Source organism: Gastrolobium bilobum, unplaced genomic scaffold, assembly GCF_033153095.1.
Source record: "Gastrolobium bilobum isolate Gb01-03AN ecotype WA unplaced genomic scaffold, APGP_CSIRO_Gbil_v1 utg27539, whole genome shotgun sequence".
In the NCBI taxonomy this organism is placed as follows: domain Eukaryota; kingdom Viridiplantae; phylum Streptophyta; class Magnoliopsida; order Fabales; family Fabaceae; genus Gastrolobium; species Gastrolobium bilobum.
This window is the reverse complement of record NW_026896466.1, coordinates 98,786-121,358: the sequence shown is the minus strand read 5'-3', so window position 1 is coordinate 121,358 and position 22,573 is coordinate 98,786. Positions and strand designations below refer to the sequence as shown.

At 35.6% G+C, this 22,573-nt stretch overlaps 1 protein-coding gene and 1 long non-coding RNA gene across 2 annotated transcripts; both read right to left on the bottom strand.

Annotated features, from left to right (window-relative positions):
* Positions 1 to 4,383: 4,383 nt before the first annotated feature.
* Positions 4,384 to 6,896, bottom strand: LOC133299878 (uncharacterized). The gene is made up of 2 exons (XM_061499375.1): positions 5,468 to 6,896; positions 4,384 to 4,660 (listed from the first exon to the last, which is right to left on the bottom strand). The coding sequence occupies exons 1-2, from the start codon at positions 6,639 to 6,641 to the stop codon at positions 4,584 to 4,586; spliced, it is 1,251 nt and encodes a 416-aa protein (XP_061355359.1). The 5' UTR covers positions 6,642 to 6,896; the 3' UTR covers positions 4,384 to 4,583.
* A 5,671-nt stretch (positions 6,897 to 12,567) lies between these two features.
* Positions 12,568 to 15,220, bottom strand: LOC133299877 (uncharacterized). Its single transcript, XR_009749990.1, has 3 exons — positions 14,258 to 15,220; positions 13,480 to 14,099; positions 12,568 to 12,770 (listed from the first exon to the last, which is right to left on the bottom strand). It is a non-coding gene; the product is annotated as an uncharacterized LOC133299877 (long non-coding RNA).
* Between the last annotated feature and the right edge of the window lie 7,353 nt (positions 15,221 to 22,573).

The following is a 22,573-nucleotide window of genomic DNA, read 5'->3' as shown; positions in this document are numbered from 1 at the left end:
ATGGTCAAAGTGCAGTGGACCGGAAGAATTCCTGAGAAGTGTACTTGGGAGCGAAAGGACGAGCTTCTCCGGTAGTATCCCGACTTTTGAGACAGGTATATTCTGATTTTGAGGACAAAATCCTAAAAAGGTGGGGTGAATATAAGAACCCGCACCATTAATTAAGGAAGATAATTAATTAATTATGTGAAATTAGGAAATGATTTCATAATTGACCCTAATAATTATGAGAAGGCTTAAATAATTATTATAAGTGATTAATAATGTTGAAAGTCGTTTTTCTGACGAAAAGTGCAGATACCGGTTCTGCTACTCGGTATAAATGCGTACCGATCAAGTATCCCGAAAAATTATGAAAAGTGTGTATATGTCACTAGAATATTATATAGGACTTGTAAAACAAGTTTCAAGTTAAAATAATGAGAAATGGTGCCAGAACTAATACTGACTATGGAAAAGTGCGTACCGGAAAGGTGCTGCGAAAAATAATATAAAAATATGATAAATCTTAGAAAAATGAGTAGGTTCAGATTTCAAAGTTTGGAATTAAAATGTTAAGCGTAGCTATTTTTGTTAATACTGTGATATTAAACTTAATGTGCCTATAAATAGGCTTGTCACAAAAACCTAGGCTGATTTGGTTGCTTTTCTATGTGAGTTTTTGGTGTGCTTCAGCAGCCTTGAGCCTCCTCCATTGTCACCCTCATTTTCTTCACTTAAAACCTTCAAGTAATCACCTTTGTTCATGGTTCCTTCACCTAAATAGTGTAGATGAGTGAAAGCAAGCTTGTGAGTGGGTGTGGTCTCACTTTCTGAGTATGTGTGGTTGATGTTTGGGTGATTAAGGGGATGTGTTTCTAAGTTGTGAGGGTGAGGCTTTTGTCTTGGTTTTTTGAGCTCCAAGTTGTGAGCTTTGTGGAGAAAGGCACCATCTTGAGGTGTCAAATTCGTGGACCTTAGAGTGCAGTGCTGTGGGACTGTGTTGGAAGTTCCAAGGAGGAGTCTTTTTCTGAGTTTGTGAGGCCTAAGGTATACCATGATCATAGCCTTTGTGTTTTGATGAGTTTAGCTTGTTCTATCGGTTAAAAAGAGAAACTTTAATCATTTAATTAAAGGAATATGTTTCTGAGTTCATAATATGCTTATGAATATCTGTTTATGGAGAAGTCTGTTCGAATTTCTACATTCTGACGGAGAAGTATTCAAATACTTTTCAGGTAGTATTCGAATACTTGTCCTCTAGTAGTCGAATACTCCTTGCTGGAGTATTGGGATACTTTTCTGGGTAAAAAAGTATTCAGATACCTTGAAGAAGTATTTGAATACTGAGTAGTATTCGAATACTTGGGTGTTGGTATTCGAATACCATGTGGTATTCAAATACTTAAGTGAAAGTAGTCGAATACTTTCTGAAGAGCTGGAGTATTCGAATACTACTCGTGAAGTATTCGAATACCTTCTGCAGAAACAGCATGAAATGAGTTAAAATGAGATGGAAAGCCTTAATCACTTAATGTAACCTTGGTAAATGGTTATTGATGATTAATTATTGTATAAACAGATTGTGATTGTGCTGTTTGTGGGCTTTGAGCTTGTGTGGACTCTTGGTTTGGATAGTTAGCTTGCAAGGTAAGCTTTTGTGTCCTCGGTTTAGCCATTGTTTGTTCCACCATGTCCCACGGGGGATGGTTTATATGCATGATGTGTTTTCACGTATGGTTTTATTGAAATGCTATTGAGCTGTTAAGTGCAAATGACTTATGATATGTATATGGTGTTCGCCTAGACGGGCTGTAATCCTGTGGGCAGGTACGACATGGGCGTGTACTGTGTGGGTAATAGACGTATTCCTGCACTTCTCTGATCAGTAGAATAGTTATAACACACATGACATGATTATTTGATGCATTGCACTGGTTTTGGAACTGATATTGAATTACTGCTTTTAGAACTTATATTGCACATGTAAGTGAGTTTGGGGTGGAAGATCCTTGAGGACCCCTTGTCTTACTGAGATTTCTGTTTAGAGATCTAACCCCACGTTTGGGGCGCTTATTTCAGGTTCAGGTAACTTGGGGGCTGATGCCTCTGGCGGCAGGAGGCCGTAGCTTAGTTGATTTATATATGTTATATGCTGACATGACTGGATATTGGATGATGTTTATATTTTCTGTCATTATATGATTATTGAGCTAAGACTCTTTGTAGGCTTTGTTGCCTTATTTGGTGAGCATGAGGTTTGTCCATGCCACATTGATGATTAGTATGTTATTGTTGAGTTGTATAAACTATCAGGGTTTGTTCGGTTTACGTGTTGTAGTTCCGTGGCTAGAGACACATTTATGTCATATATATTTATGAGGTATTTCAGTTAGCTGTCTATTTGTAATTTACATACAGGCGATGTTTTGAAATGATTAAGTAATCAAGTTGGTAATTGATAATGACGTCATAATTGAAAAGAAAAAGAATATTCCGCGTTTTAATTTAGCGTGGCTTAATACGATGACATGTTAACAAACTGGGTATACACGAGGTGTTACACCTAACGAAGTAAAATATTTTCAGGATAATTGTTTAGTGAGGGTGAGACCTCTCTTTTATATATGGTAGATGGCAAGAGTCTCCAAAAGGGTTTAGAATTCCCCTTAATTATTGGTTCCAATGCTTAATGGGCCTAAGATGTAATATCCATAACAAAGTGCACTAAACGTTTTGAGTTGTTCAGAATCATCAGTTATTGATTTGATAATTAAGTAAAATTTTGTGTCTAGAGATTTCTAAAATAATAATTAATTTGATTTAGGATTTTTATTTAATTTTTTGGGTATTAATAAATTTGATTTGATTTTAATTTTAATTATTTGAGCTGAAAGTTTTATCATATTTATTTACCTATTTATATATTCTAATTGAGAATAAAAAAATTAAAATTATTAAAATAAAACGAATTTTATTTATTTTTAAAGTGTTCGTAAAATAAAAGTTGATTTATTTATTTCTTAATGACATAACAAAGAGCATTACAAACATAAACTACTACCCTTCAGTATCCTAACCAACCCCACCATAACGTAGAAAATTTCATAAAAGAGGGCTCTAAGCAGAGTGAGTCATGATCAAACTTTGCAACAAGCTAAAAACAATAACAAACTATAAGATTGCCACCCTAAAGTTTACCTATAAGATTGCTTCCCTTTCTTCAGCTTTGCCTCCCAACAGTTCCCCTTCCCTTTTTGATCACCTCAGCTTCCACACAAAGGCTCTATTTTTCTCCTCTCCAACAGCTTCTGTGATGCTTCCTCCACCCTTTTCCTTGTGTGGAATGGAGATAAGCTACCTTTGATATGCTTTTGTTCATGGTTTGCGCAAAGACGGCCCTATGTTCATGGTTTACTTGTATAAAGAACTATTTTAACTCAAACCCTTAAGCTATTGGGTAATAACATTTTTTAATGGTTTATATTATTCTGTAACACTCTCTCACAAAAGAGTCCTTTTGGACTTGAAGCGTCAAACTCGTGACCTCATGGTAACTGAAATTCTGATACCATGTAAAAAACCATCTCAACTAAAAATATTAAGGTATTACGTGATAGCATTTTTTAATGGTTTATATTATTCTGTAACACTTTGTATAAAGTGAAGCTTCCTCAACAAAATTATCATTTTGGGGAAGTGCCGCTGACAAAACTTCTTTCCACAGAAAAGTTATATGACCATCCAGAGTGCCAGAATGTTTCTCATGGAGCAGTAGGGACAATATAATAGTTGTGAAACGGCAACAAAGCTGGAGCAATAAGCCTATCAGAGAAACATTTAAAATGCATTCCAAATTTCTTTCCCACTTGTTGGTTAAAATGGAATTATAAGCCCAGTTAATCCATCTTTAGATTTGCGTCTAACTTAAATTTAAAGTAAAGGTAGACCCAAATTCCAAAGGATCATCACATAGTACCATATAAATGTGCCAAAATTATAATGGAGATAGGTCAGGAGGTTATATCAACGACGGAATCAATATTAATAGTAACTTCATGTGTGTTAGTATTCCAAAACACAAAATCTATGAGAATTAAGGTTAGTATATGATAAGGTTGAACACCAAGAAAGAAGAAGAAACCATATGGAGTATTATTTATGGGGTTTTAGTTTGTCCTTTAACATGACCAGAAAAACTTTCTTACACACAACATTTTGTGGGGCCCACACTTTTTAAAGCAAAAAAAAAAAAACTATGGCACGCAAAACGAATCTCTATAACATTACACAATCACTTTTCCTACAAAGTAACTTTTATAAAACTCATTATTTATAATGGTGAATCAGAGGGGATTCACAACCTCAGAACACAACTTCCATGAAACACAGAATTACAGACACAAAACTACTGATTACAGACTCCAAACCAGATCCTACAGGGTGGGTTCTGCCTGTTCCAGTCTCAGTTGCCCGAAGGTCCCAAGTTCCCAGTAATTTCCAGAATACCTCTCCAACTGCTGTCCTCCTCCTTTTATCCAAACCCCTGTCACTTTCGATTACATTAACCTCTTAACCACCTTAACTAACCAAAGCTGACTCAGCTATTCTGACATCATCATCAGCATGAGGTTGTGACCCTTGGTGCTTTCTCCTTTCATATTTCTTTCCAGACATTTTCCTATCCTTAACCATTTCAGTATACTCAAATTTTGGTAGTATATAGTACTTAGATATCCACATTAAAGAAAGACAGAAATAAGGACCTTAATCTATCAAATTAATAGATAGAAAAGGAAAAAATAAATCACATTCGCTACAAACTAACTAATTCAATTAGATAAAAATCTAACAATTGATAAAGATTAATATAGTCTAGAGTAACCAGGGTTAGTTCAAAACCAAATAGTATATCAGGTTAATATTGACAGTTAACAACACAAAGTGAAAATTTCAGTTGAAGGGGAAATATGTCAAACTCATAGACCACTACACCAGAAATTCTTGATTGGAGAATGATAAAACGACTTCATACATGCTCCCTAGAAGGAAATATACTAGGTGCTTCGTCTCCTTGTTTGTATGCCTAAATAAAAAAATAGTCACCTTCTGCTAAAGGCCTCTCCAAAGTCAATAGTACAATTGTTCTTATATTTTTAAATAACTTTCCCACAATATTTGAAGTTCAGAGAGAACAACACAATTCATCAATCTTACCCTTGGATGACAAATTGAAGTGAATTTTAATTTAATGTGCTCTACCTATTCAAATAAAAAGGAAAAAAAACCAAGATAGTGGAATTGTAGATAGCCTGTGAGTGGTGTAAGTAATGTACTAATGTTTCGGTATTACTAAAATTCAGCAACACAAACCATCAAGGAAAAGTAAAAATCATAGAAAACGAATTGTCAACTTCTGCAATCAAGTACAGCCAACTAAAAACTTCAATGAGTAAACTATATCAAGATGATCTATCTAACTTCTGACCTTCGTATGCATCCAACAGATGTGGCACATTTTTCTGAAATTGGGTCACATATCTCTTCAAAAACCTTTTCTCATCAATCGACAAAAAGCTACTCAAGTGCAAATCTCTCTTTATCAAACCCCTTGACTTCAAAATTTCAACTACTGTACATCTAGGGATAATTGTCTTCCCCAAGCTTCCGTCAAGAATCCAAGGGCATCTAGCAATGTCTTCTGAGGGCCAACCCATATCCTTCACCAAAAAATTCAGTACTTTAATAATCTTCTTTTCTGACAACAGCATACACTTTGGATGCTTTTTGAAAGCTAAAAGACAGATATCTCTAGACCAGCCCCACCTCTCAAAAACCTCTAATTTAAATTTCCACATTGCTTTATTTATCTTTGCAAGTACTTGAAGTGCCACAATAAATCTTGATTCCAAAGGATCAAACCCCATTTCCTTCACTGTCTCAACAGCCTCAACAAATCTCGAATGATTCATAAATGCTATATTAGCGAAATTGGTTACCAAGAGAGAAATGGAATCTTGAGGCAGGCCAAGCTGTCTCAAAGCCTCTATGTTTGGAACTGAATTACTTATTCCCTTACAACAGTGAAAGTACCATGCCCCATTCTTCAAAGCTGAAACTACTTCCTTATCACTGCGAACTAGACTCCTGATGATCTCATAACGTGGGATAATGTTGTTCTTCAAGCTTTTTGTTAGAAATGAAGGGTTTATAATGAATATTCTAGGGAGGTCAGAGGTTGAAACCCCAATAGAATGGAAGAACTTGAGTTTTGGCAAAAGGGTTTTCTCAGGTTTTGCAAAAAGCACTAAAGGGTGTTTCTTGACAAGGCTAGATAATTGGGTCTGAGAGAACCCATAGTTCCTGAGAAGATCAAGTACAGCATTTGGCCCATCTGGGTTTTTCAATTGCAACTTTTTGGAGAGTTTGAGGGCCATTTCAGGTGATAACCCACATGAATTGATGAGGGCTGATACCGTAAAGGAGCCACCTTGGTGGTGATTTGTGTTGGATACAGATAAAGAACGACAAGTGAAGAAAACAACACCTAAGTTGGGGGTCCTAGAAGTTAATCTAGAAATCAGAAAATGGTGCATTTTGTAATGAATAGATAGATGACTCACCCAGTTTGAATTTGCAGGATTATACGTCCTTCCGCGCATTCTTCACCATTCGCTGCCCCGAAGTGATTTCAACTTTGAATGAGAACACAACCATTTGGCAACGAATAAAAGTACGTGCGTTGAAAAGGATTACCGAGTTTAGGAACAAATGAAGGTGTTTGTGTTCAAAGGGTTATTATGACAAGAGTTTATAAGAGAAGTGAAAATGATTCTGGATGGGTTGTCGGTTCATTCACGGTGTCTGTTTTTGCCGTTACAAGCATGAAAAAAATATAACCAGAAAGCCTGCAACTAGCACCTCAAACAGTGATTTAGATAAGAGGGGTTCTTGTATTTCAAATGGGTCGTGGTTGGTAGCTTTAGCGACCTCAGGTGGATGGGTTTTTTTTTTTTACAAAAAAAAATATATATTAACCTAAGAAATGTTGGGAGTGAATCATCTCTGTTAATTAATATGATAATCTGATACGAGAGAATCGTAATCATATAAAAATGGATCAACAGCGATAAAAGATGAAAAATATTGGGATGAATAGTTATAAAATCATAATCGCTGATTGATTTTTATATAATTAAAATTTTTCCACGTAATATAATGACATTAAATAAAATATAAAAGATTCTATTCCAGATGAGTTATTCACAATTTGAAACCATGGTGAATTCGATTCATGCAAGTCACAACTCACAACTATGCGAGGGTGCAGAGATTAAAATTCGAAATCGGATTAATCTACCCCTTAGCCTTAGGACTTTGGACTCTGTCTAATATGTGCTAAACAAAGTAAAAAAAAAAACAAATTTTGTTTTTTTTTTAATGACATTTTTCAAAAAAAAGTTAAAGCTACTTTTTCTTTTCTTGATGGAGTATATAAAAGAACTTTTAAAAAGATAAGTGATTATCGTTATGGTGGTGGTAGAAGGAATATAAATAAGTTATGTCAGGTTATGCTTTAATTTAAATAAATAAGGCTTATTCTCAATAAATAAATATGTAAGACCTATAAAATACTTTGAACTTGCTCTAGATATAAACTAAATTTTAGATCTGGTTTGACTTGTATTCAAAAAATCGAATACAACATTTTTTAGAATTAGATATAAATAGATACAGTAATACCTGATGAGATAGGTTATTCTACCTACCATCTTTTCTACTTATCTTTTCCTACCATCCTCCAACATCATTAGATCAGAATCTTAACTAACATTTATCCTTCTCTCTCTTCTTTCCCTTATTTTATTATTTAAAATTATTAAAAAAAAATTATTTTAATTAAAATGAATAATATAAGAAAGGTTGGCCTATAGACTTGTACGTCAGAACTTCTCAATTTTGCTATGTCCTTCTCCACAACCAATCTTGAGGAATCTAGGATGTGAGTGAGTTAGATTAGGAAAAATCTTGAAGTTATGTGAATTGTATTCTTATGTTGGATTACTATAGTGTATGTATATAAAAACAGAAAACAAAGACGATAGTTAACAGGCGGTCAAATACATTTATATAAAGGGTGCTTACCAAGTGTTTAAATGTATGAAAAGGAGAAAAATAGTGTATTGTGTGTGAGAAAAAGAAAAACACAGGAAGAGTGCATTAGAGAATAAAAACAGAGTTTGTGTTCTACGAGAATTGCATTAGAAAATGCAATAGTAATTTTGTATTGATTTTTAGTCAAAATACTGACATAATAAATATCCTTTCTATTATCTTGCATCATTGTATTTCCAACAGAGTTTTTATACTGATTACTAAGATAAACTTCATGATTACTGAGATAAACTTCATGCTTATTATCAGCCCAAAGCATAAAAACTAACATAGTTCAAAAGTTGTCATAATGTAAGAAACTATGTAACTGAACTGGCTATAATGCTAACAAATTAATCATGTTCTCCTTTCAAAAAAAGAAGAAGCCCTAATCATGTACTCTGCACTGGCTACAATCTGCATCTTTGACATCATATTTTGCTCCAGCTCTCAAGAGTTACTCAATTTTTGGCTTGTCACCTTCAGATGCAACTAACAACACAGGGCGAATGTTTTGCCTTAGAAGAGCCTCCATTTTGTCATGTGGTCTGATAAGTCTCTTAAATGAGACTTGGAACATATGGTTTAAAGTGCAATTGGAGAGAAAAGAATAATTTTTGTTATTAAAATAACCCCAAAGTTATGTTGAGTTGTCTTTTGCTGGTTAAGTACTAATGGGCTGTAAGTTTCTCATTTTCAGGCCCATGTTCCATCTTTCGAATCAGAGAAGCCCAAATTAAAGAAAGGTAGGAAAACAAGAAATGGGCCAAGCAACTAAAATCAGAGACACCCAAGTGAAGAGAAGCTAAATGCAGAGAAAAGCAAATAAATTAAAAAGAAAGATAGAAACAAATGGGCCGGACCTTTGACTAAAAGCCCAAGTGAAGGAAAAGCAAAAAGAAAAGAAGGGATCGAAAGAAAGAGACAGAATCAGAAACGAAAAGAAAGTTCTTAGAAGAGAAACCCTAGCACACATCGTGCGAACAAGACCCACCTTCATTCGACCGAAAATCCACACCCTCCATCCAAAGTCCCTGCCACAAATTGACCCGTAAAGCCAGACCGCTCCTTGTTTACGGTTTATCCATCAAGTTTAACCCTCACCCACGGTCCACCAGGAGATTAATCAAACCCTAACCACTATTGCTTTATACAGAAAATGCCAAACAAAATCCTCCATTGAGTGGGTGAGCTGGATTCTGTTGTGAGTGGAGGCTGAAGCAATTTTTCGAATTGTGGGAGTGAGGTGTGGAGCAGCTGGGGACCACTGATGTGCAACGCTCTTCTAGCGTGTGATGCTTGCTGAGGTGTGAGTCAGAAATCCATACATACAAAGGAAGAAGGCTATATAAAGGGAAGGAATAGTGAGTGTGCGGGGCTCGCTGATTTTTCTTTATTTTTCTGTACCCTTTTATGCAGACTTTTATTTCCTCTGTTTTGATTTTGTAATGAAGTTTGTTCTCTGATTACTCATGTTGGTACAGCACTGTGGTTAATTCGATTGTTAGGACCAATGATGTAATTTAATTTTAAGCACTTTAAGATTCTGCAATTTCCAATTTCATTTGCTGTTTTTGAGCTCCATTCTTATGGATAGGAGCTAATCTTTTCTAGGTTGGGTGTAGGTACCCGAACCTCAGTTATGAACTTGTGCTGATTACTTTTGTTGAAAGTTGATTCCCTTTTTGTTTGACACTGTTTGAATTTAAATATTTTATTGTTAAGGCCTGATGGTAGGATATTATTTTAGGAATTAGCCATTGAGAGATGACTAAGTCCAGAATTGCGTTAAGGACATGGACTTGAGTGAGAGAGCACTCAAGGGATGTTACTCAGAGATGAGAACAGCCTCCATGTAATTTTGGATTGGACTATACAGGTCTTTGCTTCGTTTAGCACAGAGATGTGCAAATGTTTGTTTAGGACAAAAATGGTTTTAAGAGATTAAAAGCAATAAGAAAGAATCCATCACTTGAGAATTAATTTTTAGTGACTTGTAATTAGCACTCATTCAGAGACTGTTGGAAAGGGGAACCGAAACTCAACCTACTTTACAATTTGTTTTTCACCAACTTAGATTTATTTTCATTTGATTTTAAAAAAAACCTCACTTCTAATTCTGTTTACAAATATCTTTATATAAAAATCTTTTTCAATCAAATATTAATTTGTTGTCCTTCCGTTTTCCACTTTCTAATTCAAGAAATCAAATTTGAAAATATAAAAAATATACTTATAGTTACTGGTCAGTAGCATTTTAGATTAGTCAATTCCTTTTTATTGTTACCTAGGGGTGTCAATATGGGTTGACACGACACGAATTTGACACGACACGAATTCGACACGACACGAATACATCAACACGAACACGACACGAATTTTCATTCGTGTCAAAATCTTCAACACTGACACGACACGAATTTTTTGCGGGTTGACACGACACGACACGAATAACACGCAAAATAGGGGACAAAACGGTAATTAACAAAAAAAATTTTAAAAATAGATCGAAAATAAATAAAAAATTAAAAAATAATAATAAAAAAATAAAAAAATAATAATTAAAAATAATACGGGTCGACACGAACACGAATTCATAAACACGAACACGACACGAATTTTTTGCGTGTCATTTTTTCCAACACGAACACGACACAAATTTTTTTACGGGTCAACCCGAACACAAATTTTCGTGTCGTGTCGCGGGTCGACCCGCGTGTTAAAACCCATATTGACACCCCTATTGTTACCTCATTTTTAGATTAAATTCAGTTTTAGCAATTACAAAGTTTAATCAAGTTACACACACTAAAGATCCTTGTGGGAACGATAAAAGGGTCTCAAATACGCCCTGTATTATTTGTTGTCGCGTATACTTGCGCGCTACTTGCATAACTGTTAGCAAGGTAACATGATCCAAAGTTGAAGTACTGCAAAATATTATGATGTAAATATAAAGTTTCTTACTACTGTTATAACACAAAAGCATTTTCCCTTCCAAAACTAAAATTCCAAATGACAATACCTAAGGACAGTCAATAAAACAAGGATGAAAGGCATAACAATAGCACTGAATAATAGTGTTGCTGAAACTAAAAGTAGATTAGTTGGGGAAATTTGAAACTCAGAATGTCTGCAATAAAATCATTTGAAATTGTACAAAAGGAGGAATGTCAAATAAATACTATAGAGACAAACCCACGGTAGAACCAGTATCAAAATGGCAATGGCTATGCAGACCCTGCCAAACATATTTATCCTCTAATGCAGCATTGAATAGAGAAGATACTTAATAAAGGTATATTATTTTAACTGAACTATACACAAATAAATTTAGAGAAACTCTTATAATTTGTTATTACATATACGTGAAGGTCATAATTTTCTTTTTCCTATAAATTTTTTTATGTCAACTTGTGTAGTTCCTCCATCCAAACAGCTTTATAACAAAGTGGGAATGTGGGATATTCTAATGCAGAGAAAATTCAGGCAATGTGTATACTTGACTTATGTATGACAAATATCTATGTTTTGGGGTTCTTAAGATACAAAATTTATGATGAAATCAATCATATTATATCAGATATGTGCTGAGGATGATAGGATCTATAGTTCAGTAATTGATAACCAAATTATTAATTTCCTATTTAAATTACTTATTATAATTTACTTTCCTTGCTTTGAAGTTTAGATCCTCATAGAAAGTGTTACCTAACATTGTTAACCTAGACATCTTCCTTCTCCTGAACATATCTCATAAAAAGTGTTACTTAAATTCTCACCACAGTGTTTCTACAGATTAAGTATTCAGCCTTTTTCAGTTATACATAATGTAGATGAACTAATCTCCTTTTCGTGTCATTTACAAGCAAGAATTTTGAGATGAAAACTAAATCATTTTGATAGATTTGACATGACTCCAGTGTAATTTAAAGTTGGACAAAAGCAGACAGATTTGAGCACATATTAATCAGAGTAATCCCAACCTAATAAATTTTTCATCTTTATGGAAGAAATACAAAATTACTGATCTATCTTTATTTTCTTCAATAATATTTCTTCTTCCTTTTTACCTTTCCCTTCCCCAGATTTTTCTCTTTATATATACAAAAAATTACATTTATAGAATTCTCATACTGACCTACTATAAGAAATTGAAAATCATAGTGAAACACATCACTATCATAAAAGATAAAACAGATACTAGTAAAGCATAAGCATAATCCTCCATAGTTGCACAGGTTCAAGATTCCCAAACTACTTTCATCTTTCTTATTCCTTACTAATTGTAAACTCCTAGCTCGGGAGAGGAAAAAAAAAACAGATAAATAAACAATGACCGTCGACTATAACTATAATCACAAGCACAAGTACGACACAATTCCATACGCAAATAACAAATTGAATAACTTGAAAAATTCTAATTATCACCCTGTTCAACAACATCATCTCTATTGAAATCTGAACATTCTTTACTTAATGATACTTGCACAGTTTTTCAATTATATATAAGTAAGTTAATAGATAATACTATATTATTTGTACCACTTGATCTCTTACAATTGGAAGTATATGGATTCCATCTTCAATCAATAGAAGATTCTTCATCATCTTCTTTTCGCTTCTTCTAGTTGCACCTTTATCACAAACAAATTCAAAAAATTTAGTTAGGAAGAACTATTTTCTCACTTTACACACTCAAATAAAGTTATCAAATTCTACATTGAAATCAGCTAATAAAAATTATTTTATGTTGACTGATTGAGTCCCATCCACGATTACGAGTGTGGCACTGTGTCCACACAAAAAAATTCCAAGAGGAATCTATATTCAATATTGAACACGATTACTCCAAACATGAGCACATTGAACAGTCTCTGAATGTCTCAAATTCAGGGCATATACTTGACCACTCTCAGCTTCATGGTTCACATTTGACAATATTGGTAGCTCGTGTGATTTGTGGCCTTTCCAGAATTATAGCAGTAACATTCATCTTTTGAGGCTACATTAATTGTCCACGAAAAATCAAGAGCAAATTAAATATAAAGAAGATATGAGACATACTCAAAATGATGTTTGAGTTGGTTGGTTGGTTTGTCTGTCTGTCTCGTGATCCAAACATTGTTCTAAATAATTATCAACATTAATACCAATTTTACCCTAAACTAGTTGGAGTTTGCGGTTGATGAACCCAAATATATAAAAAAAAAAAAAAAAAAAACTAAACTAAGGTGAAAGAAAAATAAATAAGATAGAAGAAATAAATAAATGAACTATGGAAAAAACCAAAAGAATCAAGAGATTTTATGTCATTACTCCTGGTTGGCAGGAAAGATGAGTCACCTGAATTGCTCTCAAACTTGGAGCCGTTTTGGGGCATTCATCTATATGGAGTTTTTGAAGTTTCACGGCGTGTAACTTAGAACCATGGCAGATATCAACAAAACTCGACAGCTCTTTCAGTTCCATCTCTGTTAAGTTCGGAAGCACAATTTCTCTTTCATTGATAGTGCCGTCTTCACTGTTATGTCTAGAAACCTCTTCTAGTTGAGTAGCCTCTGATATATCAAGAATGCTTAATTTTGGAAGCATTTTAACCACAGCAACAGTGAAAAAAGGCTTTTCAATTTGTTGCAGTTTTTAATGGTTACATTTGTTATCTTTGGAAAGAATACTTCAGCATTGGATAGGTGCTCGAGTTCTTCATTTTCTGCAATGATTTGTTCCAATTCTTGGCAGTCGTATATATGAAGCCACATCAACCCTGGTAGGCTCCTATGTACTTCCACGGGGAAAATATATTTCAAGTTTTCACATTGAAACACTTGAAAATGCTGAAGACATTGGAGACTCAAAATCTGTCCGGGAGTAGGACCTACCCATGATATAAGGTTCAATTGAGGCAAACCTCGTAACTCTAGAAAGCATAAGTGCTTTTGCTGGTCCTTAGAAAGGATAATTTCCTGAAAATAGAATATTCAAAGTTCACTAATAAGTAAATGGTATAAATAACACAACTATAAAGCATCCCATGCAGATTGGAAACATAGTCAAATTTATATTCCGATAAATGTATAAAATTAAATTAAAGGAAATTTTTCATGTCAAAAAGAGAAAGTACTTCATCCATATGCCGGTGTCTTTGCTCAGAGGCAGCCATCACAGCAATCCATGATGTACTCAATTTCAGACACTGCACAACAGTTAGCTTCCTCTGAGATGGCCACTTTGCACCATAGTTTTCAGGATATATCCCAATGAGATATTTCAAGTCCATCAAGATTGAGAACTTCCAAATGAGGAAGCATAATCTGGTTCTCGCTTTGGTGTGATGAATTATCTCCATGATCACATTCACCAAATACATATTTCAGCTCAAGATCCTCCACTATTTCTACGTCTTCCGGTCGTGCAAGTCCTTCAACACAACTCATTGGGAATATGGACTCTAACTTCTTAGGAAAAAATATGCGAACTTTCTTCAAATTCGGCATCACAAAATGAGAAACTTGAAAAGGGTATTCTAATATATTATAGAATTGTAAATAATCTGTACAAAGGGTTCTCTATTTATAGAGAATATTTGACCTACTTTTAACCTAATGGGTTTGGCCCAATACAACAAAGAACTTAGCCCAATACAACAATAAATGACTAAATAAAAACTAAATAATAACTAAATCAATATTATTTACAACACTCCCCCTCAAGCTGAGGAATAAATATTTATCATTCTCAGCTTGCTAGTAAGTTCTTGAAATCTGTCTGAAGGAAGCCCCTTTGTTAATAGATCAGCCAATTGACGCCCAGTGGGAATGTATGGAGTAGTAATCAACCCGCTATCAAGTTTCTCTTTGATGAAATGGCGGTCAACCTCAATATGTTTAGTCCGATCATGTTGAACTGGATTATGAGCTATACAAATAGCGGACTTATTATCACATAGCAGCTTCATAGGTCCCTCACATTTTATTTTGAGATCATCAAGAACAATTTTCAGCCACAGTAACTCACAAATGCCTTGAGCCATAGCTCGAAATTCAGCTTCTGCACTTGATCTGGCAACCACATCTTGTTTCTTACTTCTCCATGTCACCAAGTTACCGCAAAGAAACATGCAATAACCAGTGGTAGAACGACGGTCAGTCACGGATCCAGCATAATCAGCATCTGTGTAGACTTCTAAAGATAGATTGCCATCACGTCGGAATAACAATCCTTTACCAGGAGTACCTTTAAGATACTGAAGAATTCTCTCTACTGCCTGCATGTGTTTTTCTTTTGGATCGTGCATAAACTGACTGACAACACTAACAGCATAAGCTAGGTCTGGTCTAGTATGGGCCAGATATATCAATTTCCCAACTAGCCGTTGATATTGTCCTTTATCAACTGGAGGACTCTCTTCTTCATAGCCCATCTTGTGATTCTGCTCAATAGGAGTATTAGAGGATTTACACCCGAGCTTTCCTGCTTCTTTGAGAAGATCAAGAACATATTTCCTCTGGCTGATAAAAATCTCTTTGCTTGAATGAGCTACTTCTATCCCTAGGAAATATCTCAGTTTCCCAAGGTCTTTGATTTCAAACTCAGAGGCAAGCCGTGTTTGCAGAATCTGTCTCTCCACAAAATCATCACCTGTGATAATAATATCATCAACATATACAAGGAGCACAGTAAGCTTCCCATTTTGGGAGTGCTTGAAGAAAAGAGTGTGATCTCCTTGGCTCTGTCTGTATCCTAAGGTCATCATAACCTTAGTAAATCTTCCAAACCAAGCACGAGGTGACTGCTTCAATCCATACAAGGCCTTTTTTAATCTACAAACTTTATTTTCCCCCTTCACAGAATCAAAACCAGGCGGGATTTCCATGTAGACTTCTTCTTCTAACTCACCATTGAGGAAAGCATTTTTCACATCAAATTGATTTATATCCCAATTGTAATGGGCAGCAAGGGATAACAAGATTCTCACTGTATTCATCTTTGCAACTGGAGCAAAGGTTTCTTCATAATCAATGCCATAAGTTTGAGTGTAACCTTTGGCCACTAATCGAGCCTTATATCTCTCAAGAGTGCCATCAGAATTATATTTCAGGGTATAAACCCATCTGCACCCTACTGCTTTCTTTCCGTTGGGTCTATCAATAACCTCCCATGTTTTATTTTTCTCCAAAGCATTCATCTCCTCTTGCATGGCTTGAGCCCAATTCCTATCTTTCAAGGCTTCATGTACTGATTTTGGGATTGCAATAGAATCTAGTGCTGAAACAAAGCTTTTATGCTGCACAGAAAGATTAGCAGAGGAAACAAAGTGGGAGATAGGGTATTGAGTACAAGAGGGACAGGAGGAACAAGTTTTCTTGTGACAAGATCTTTTTCCTTTTCTAAGAGCAATAGGTAAGTCATCAGAAGTAGAAGCAATGGGTAAGTCATTAGAGATATCAGAAGAAATAGACAAATCATGAGAGGAAATAATATTAGAATCAGAAACAGGAGATTCAGAAGAAATAGGAGATTCAGAACTTACCAGTGGTTCAGACGATTGAGGTTGCTGGTGAGACAGTATGGGTTGTATCTCAGGTGTATTTGAAGGTTCTGACACACCAGGAGCAGACACACTAGGAAGAGAGAAGATTGATCCAGACTCAAAGAAGGAAGGGGACGAGTCTTCTGAAGAACTATTCTCCCCCTGACGATGAGGACCCAGGAAATAAGATTCAGATTCTTGAAAGGTGACATCCATAGAAACAAAAAATTTCCGACTTGGTGGATGATAACACTTGTACCCTTTTTTATAAGGGTTATAACCAAGGAAGACACACTTAAGAGCCCTAGGATCCAACTTACTCCGATGTTGTTTATGAACATGGACAAAGGCAACACATCCAAACACTCTTGGTGGAAGGCTCTGCAATATGGGAACAGAAGGAAAGAAGGAAGTCATGGAATGAATAGGACTGATATTGTTTAGGACCCGTGAAGGTAAACGGTTGATCAAAAAAGTTGCAGCTAATACTGCTTCTCCCCAATAAGAACTAGGAACAGATGTCTGAAAAAGTAGTGCTCTAGCAACTTCAAGAAGGTGACGATTTTTCCTTTCAGCAACCCCGTTTTGTTGAGGGGTATCAACACATGTGAGCTCATGAATCATACCTCTGTCTGAAATGAATTGTGACAGGCGTTGATTGACGTACTCAGTACCATTATCAGATCTGAGTCTTTTAATACCCTTACCAAACTGAGTCTCAACCATGTGATGAAACCGAATAAATATCTCTGGTACTTCAGACTTGTCTTTCATCAAGTATATCCATGTTATCCGAGTACAATCGTCAATAAAAGAAACAAACCACCTAGCACCTGAAACACTGTGCACTTTAGAAGGGCCCCAAACATCAGAATGGATAAGAGAAAAAGGTTCTCTGCTTTTAATAGTGCTAGAAGGAAATGACACTCGATGGTGTTTTGCAAATTCACAAACATCACAATGAAAGGTCTCAACCGACTTATTGAGAAATAGAGAGGGGAACATAGACTTCAAAAGACTAAATGGTGGATGCCCGAGACGCTTGTGATGGAGCCAAATCATAGACTCTGCAGTAGAAGGATGACGTGTCATTAATAACTGATTTTTGCTAGCATGGTCTGGAAGGAGATGATACAACCCATCCTGTTCATTAGCAACTCCAATTGTCTTCTTCGTGGTAAGATCCTGAATAAGACAATGAGAAGGAAAAAATGTGATAGAACAATTCAAATCAGTTGTAAGTTTTTGAGTGGAGATAAGATTAGTAGAAAGCTGAGGAACATAAAGAACATTTTTAAGAAACAAGGAAGGTTGAATTTGAATGTTACAAGAACCAATAACTGATTTATGGGATCCATCAGCTACGGATATAGTATGACTACCAACAGTAGGATGATAAGAACAAAATAACTCAGTACGACAAGCCATATGATCAGTTGCACCAGAATCCAAAATCCATGAGGTTTTAAAATCAGTGCAAGAAGCAAGAAGAGATATAGAACGTGTGCTCTTACCAGATAAGATCGAAGAACTATCATGCTCAGCCATTCTTTAACAAAAAAAGTTAACAACCAGCGATAAAATCAACCAAACAGAATATCAAATGACCTCTGATCAGAAAAATAATTACAGATCCAGACAGAAGACAAGAAGACGAGAAGAATGGTGGTGGTCCGGTCCAAAAACACGGCCGCACGCGCCTCCACGCGCCGGAGAAAGGAGCTGCGCGTGGGATTCACTCGCCGGGAAAGGGGCGGCGCGTGAGAGCGCGTGGATGGGCTTCGCCGGCTGAGATTTTTCTGGTGTGGTCGTCCGGTGAGCGCACACCTGTCTGTGGGTGGTCACGGTTGAAAAGTCGCCGGAAAGTGGTCCAAACGGTGAAGACAGATCTGATTGGAGGCGATCGGAGGTGTTTCGGTCGTTTGTGGCGGAGGAACACTGCGTAGAATGATAGATCGGAGGAAAAATAAGGTCAACAATGGTCCCCTTGGTCCAAAAGGTCCCCGGAAAAATTTTCCGGTGGCGGCTAATGGCGGCAAGAGGCAAAGAAATTAGGGTTTTGTTAAAAAAGAAGATAATATGTGCGGAAGCAAAGCCCTCAGATCGAGAGCTCTGATACCAACTTGAAAAGGGTATTCTAATATATTATAGAATTGTAAATAATCTGTACAAAGGGTTCTCTATTTATAGAGAATATTTGACCTACTTTTAACCTAATGGGTTTGGCCCAATACAACAAAGAACTTGGCCCAATACAACAATAAATGACTAAATAAAAACTAAATAATAACTAAATCAATATTATTTACAACAGAGAATTCCTAGGAGCTGAAACTACCTCCTTGCTTGTATTAGAGCCATCCTCTCTTCCTCCGCTTGCAATTATATGTTTCAATTCACCACAAAATTCTATATTTATCAGTTCTAACTGCTACAGACTTTGGGCAACAGACATTGAGAACAGTCCTTCACCTGAAGTGCAACTACCGCAACTTCATATTGTGAGGATGTTAAGATTTCGCAAGTTACATTCCCATGGAAATATGCTATGCAAATGCGGGCAATCCCATATATCGAGTTTTTCTAATTTGTCTAAGAGGTGTAGAACTTGCAAAGGTGGACATCGACATAATTCTTTCAAGTTTTTCAATCCAGATAGCTCTAGCTCTCTTGGAATCAAAGCATAATCAGAGTCAGAGGTTCTATCAAAAAGGCATTCTATCTCTGTGCAATCCTCGAGACAGAGACTATTAAAATCATTCATGCCTCCCACAACTCCAATCATCTATGGGTTGATACTTTTACATCCTCCATGAAGGCGTTTCAAATAAACTGTCTCATCTATTTGCAAAAGATTTGATTTAGATGCCCCCAAGATCGAGATATTAAAATCCATTAGTTCTAGAATTGTCATGCTTCATGCAAGACTAGTACGTATCTCTCTCAATTATTCAGTAAGTATTACAAACCTCTGTAGCCTTGGGAGAGTAATAATATCCATGACTCTTTGAGAAAGATAGTTTTCTGGCCAGTACCCTAAAATATATAACTCTTCTAGTTGTGAACATTTCCATATGGCTCCATTATAAATTTCTTCAAAACGACATCCTGACAAATCTAGCAACAACTTCAATCTTGAGTTTCCCTATTTCGATAGGAAGTTCATTTAAGTTACAATCTCATAATTCCAGAACCTCAAGTCCTGTTAGGCATGCTACGAAAGAAATGTGACCTAACTGCCATCCATTCAAGCGCCGAGTTCGAAGATTTGTCAACAACCGGATTGATTAAGGCAATGACAATGATGGTTGATTATAGTAAATATCATTGATTAAAGAAAAAACCTTGAGCTCTTCTATTCCTTCAAAGGTTGAATGTGATGAATTTAAGGAAACCCAAGTATCTAGCAAAAGAATATGAAGGTTTGGAGCATCCAATTGAAGAGAAAGTTTATTTCCCTTGTACCATGAGGTTACCACAAAAAAATATCTTATAATATAATCCTCTGCCAAGTTACTAAGTGGTTTGTCAAGATTTACCAAAATATTATGATCCTCTGACCTCTTTGCTATCCATAAGGCTACATCACGAACAATGTCATGCATCCTCACATAGTCTTCACTTTTCTCAGCATGCATCAACAAACAAGAATCTAAAAGTTTGTTTATGCCTGTTCAAATCCATCTCCTAGCCTATTCTAAGGAAAATCTTCCTCCCAAACCCACTCCAACTGCATACCGGATCAATTCTTCTATTGAGATTTCATAGTCTTCAGGAAACATAGAACACATCAAGAAGAGCAACTCTGCTTCTTTGTTTTTTAAATAATAGTAGCTTAATTTAAGACAACTTAAAGCAGCTCTCACTCCTTCCATGTGATCATCAATTACCTCTGAATGTCTCAAGCTGTGTAATGCCACCCTCCACTCAGCTTTAGATTTTCCTTTTAAGTAAGATCCCACAGCTACAATTACCATGGGTAGTCCTTTACATTCATCACAAAGTTTCCACGGCACATCATTCAAAGACTTCAAGGAGAAGGCATCACCATCATCAATGTTTGCATGCTTTTGGAACAAAGTGAGACCAAGAGGAATGCTCTTTTGACAGTCCATTAAATTACATACACCTTGACAACGAGTGGTTACTAGGACCTTCCATTTGTCTTTGTAATCAATTGTCTAAGCGAATCCCTACATCCTCCAATTTAGACTCTCCTCATAAATCAACAACTATTATAAGAATTCGCTTTTTTTCCTTTCAAACTCAACCACAAACGTTGTGCTCTTCCCTCTTGAGATTCTTCCTCCAGCTTCAAGTTTAACATATCTCCATTTTTCCATGAATGTTTCTAACATTTGGAGTTTGAGACACTGTAATTGATATAACATCATCAAACAAATTTAACTCCTTAGCCTTCTTACCCACTTCTGTTACAAGAGGTTTTTTACCGGATCCACCCATCCCATGCACTCCTATCATATAGATGCAGTCATCCCGGAGTGCCTCCAAGAGTTGATTGTAAGCAACTTTTGTTGATTCAAAATATGTAAAATTGTAAGCTCCTTTTCATTCTCAAGTTCTTTGATTACTTTATTAACACAAAATAAGTATTGCCCTTGACGTGTTGCTGGTTCCACGAAATATTCAGTGACTTTAGCCACAATGGTGATAACAATGTCAGCCATCAAATCAAAGGCAACCTGAAAATAAAATCACGTGTATGGATTAGTCAAAGATCCATTAATGATATTACCACATGCAGAATCTCCAAAAGATAGAAAGCTCTAATTGTAACTAATTCTGTTACGTTTCTGTTTTTAGTTAGTTAGTTTTATTCAGTTAGTTAGTTTTCTTTCGTTCCTTTTTACTTGAACTGATGTATATAAATGGTGCAAGTTGCATCAGTGGGAGACAAGTTCATTTTTCACAATAATACAAACATGCAGAACATCCATTAATGAGAATTTTGTTTTTGAGTGAAATCAAATTAATTTCACCACAGCAGTTTTAGAGGGCAAAAATTAATTTAACAGTGATTTTTTCAAGGAGCACATGTACTGTTAGCTTAGCTATATTGGGAACCACTAATCGGTGAGACAAGATGTGTGCTTGTGCTTATATTGCACACACACAAAAAAAAAAAAAGCTCCTACGCAAGAAGTTAACTAAGCGCATAGATAATCTTAGTAGCATTTGCAAGCACCGGATTATGAAATATATAAATGAAAAATAACCTTGAAAAACTGTAGACAACAAATCACAATAGCATGCGTTCTTCCTAAAAGTAGCAAAAACTAGCAAGGCAGTGTAAACGAATAACTACGAAATTAAAAAAAAAAAAAAAGTATAAATTGAAGCAGTAACACCTAAGGAAATAGAAAGTTGGTTTGGGAAATGAGAGAGGGATCAGATCATACTTGTTATTCTATGCTTTTGCAAAGCGAAATGGTTAGCCTCCAACAAGGACGATCCTTTTACACTTCCACTTTCTGAGAATGACCTAAAATATATGAAGTATGGAAGTTGTATGGAAGAGTTTACAAGTAGCTTGTTACGCACTTTTTTATTTTTATTTTTGGAAAAGTTCACCGACGACGAGCCAGTCGTTTATTTCAGGTTTAAGTGATTTCTTTTTTTATCACGTATGTTTATGTGATTTGCAAAAAGGATATATTTTTTATTATATACGTCAATGTAATTTTTATTTTTTACAAACTATAAAGAAAATAAATAAAAATGGGTTTTATTAGTGTTATGTAACATGATGTAAGTATTGTTTCTAACTCTCACATCAAAAGGGGGAGAGAAAGTGGAATGATGAAAGAGAAAGAAAAATATGTGGACTCCACCTCTTTAATGTGTGTGTAGGAAAGTGAAGTTATATTATGTTAAATGATAAACATA

What these genes read in the sequence shown, in the direction of transcription:
- LOC133299878 (XM_061499375.1), bottom strand. Translation starts at nt 6,641, where the DNA reads ATGCGCGGAAGGACGTATAATCCTGCAAATTCAAACTGGGTGAGTCAT. An exon ending in TCTGTTGGATGCATACGAAG is followed by an intron (nt 4,661 to 5,467) that starts GTCAGAAGTTAG and finishes GGTTAAGGATAG; the next exon opens with GAAAATGTCTGGAAAGAAAT.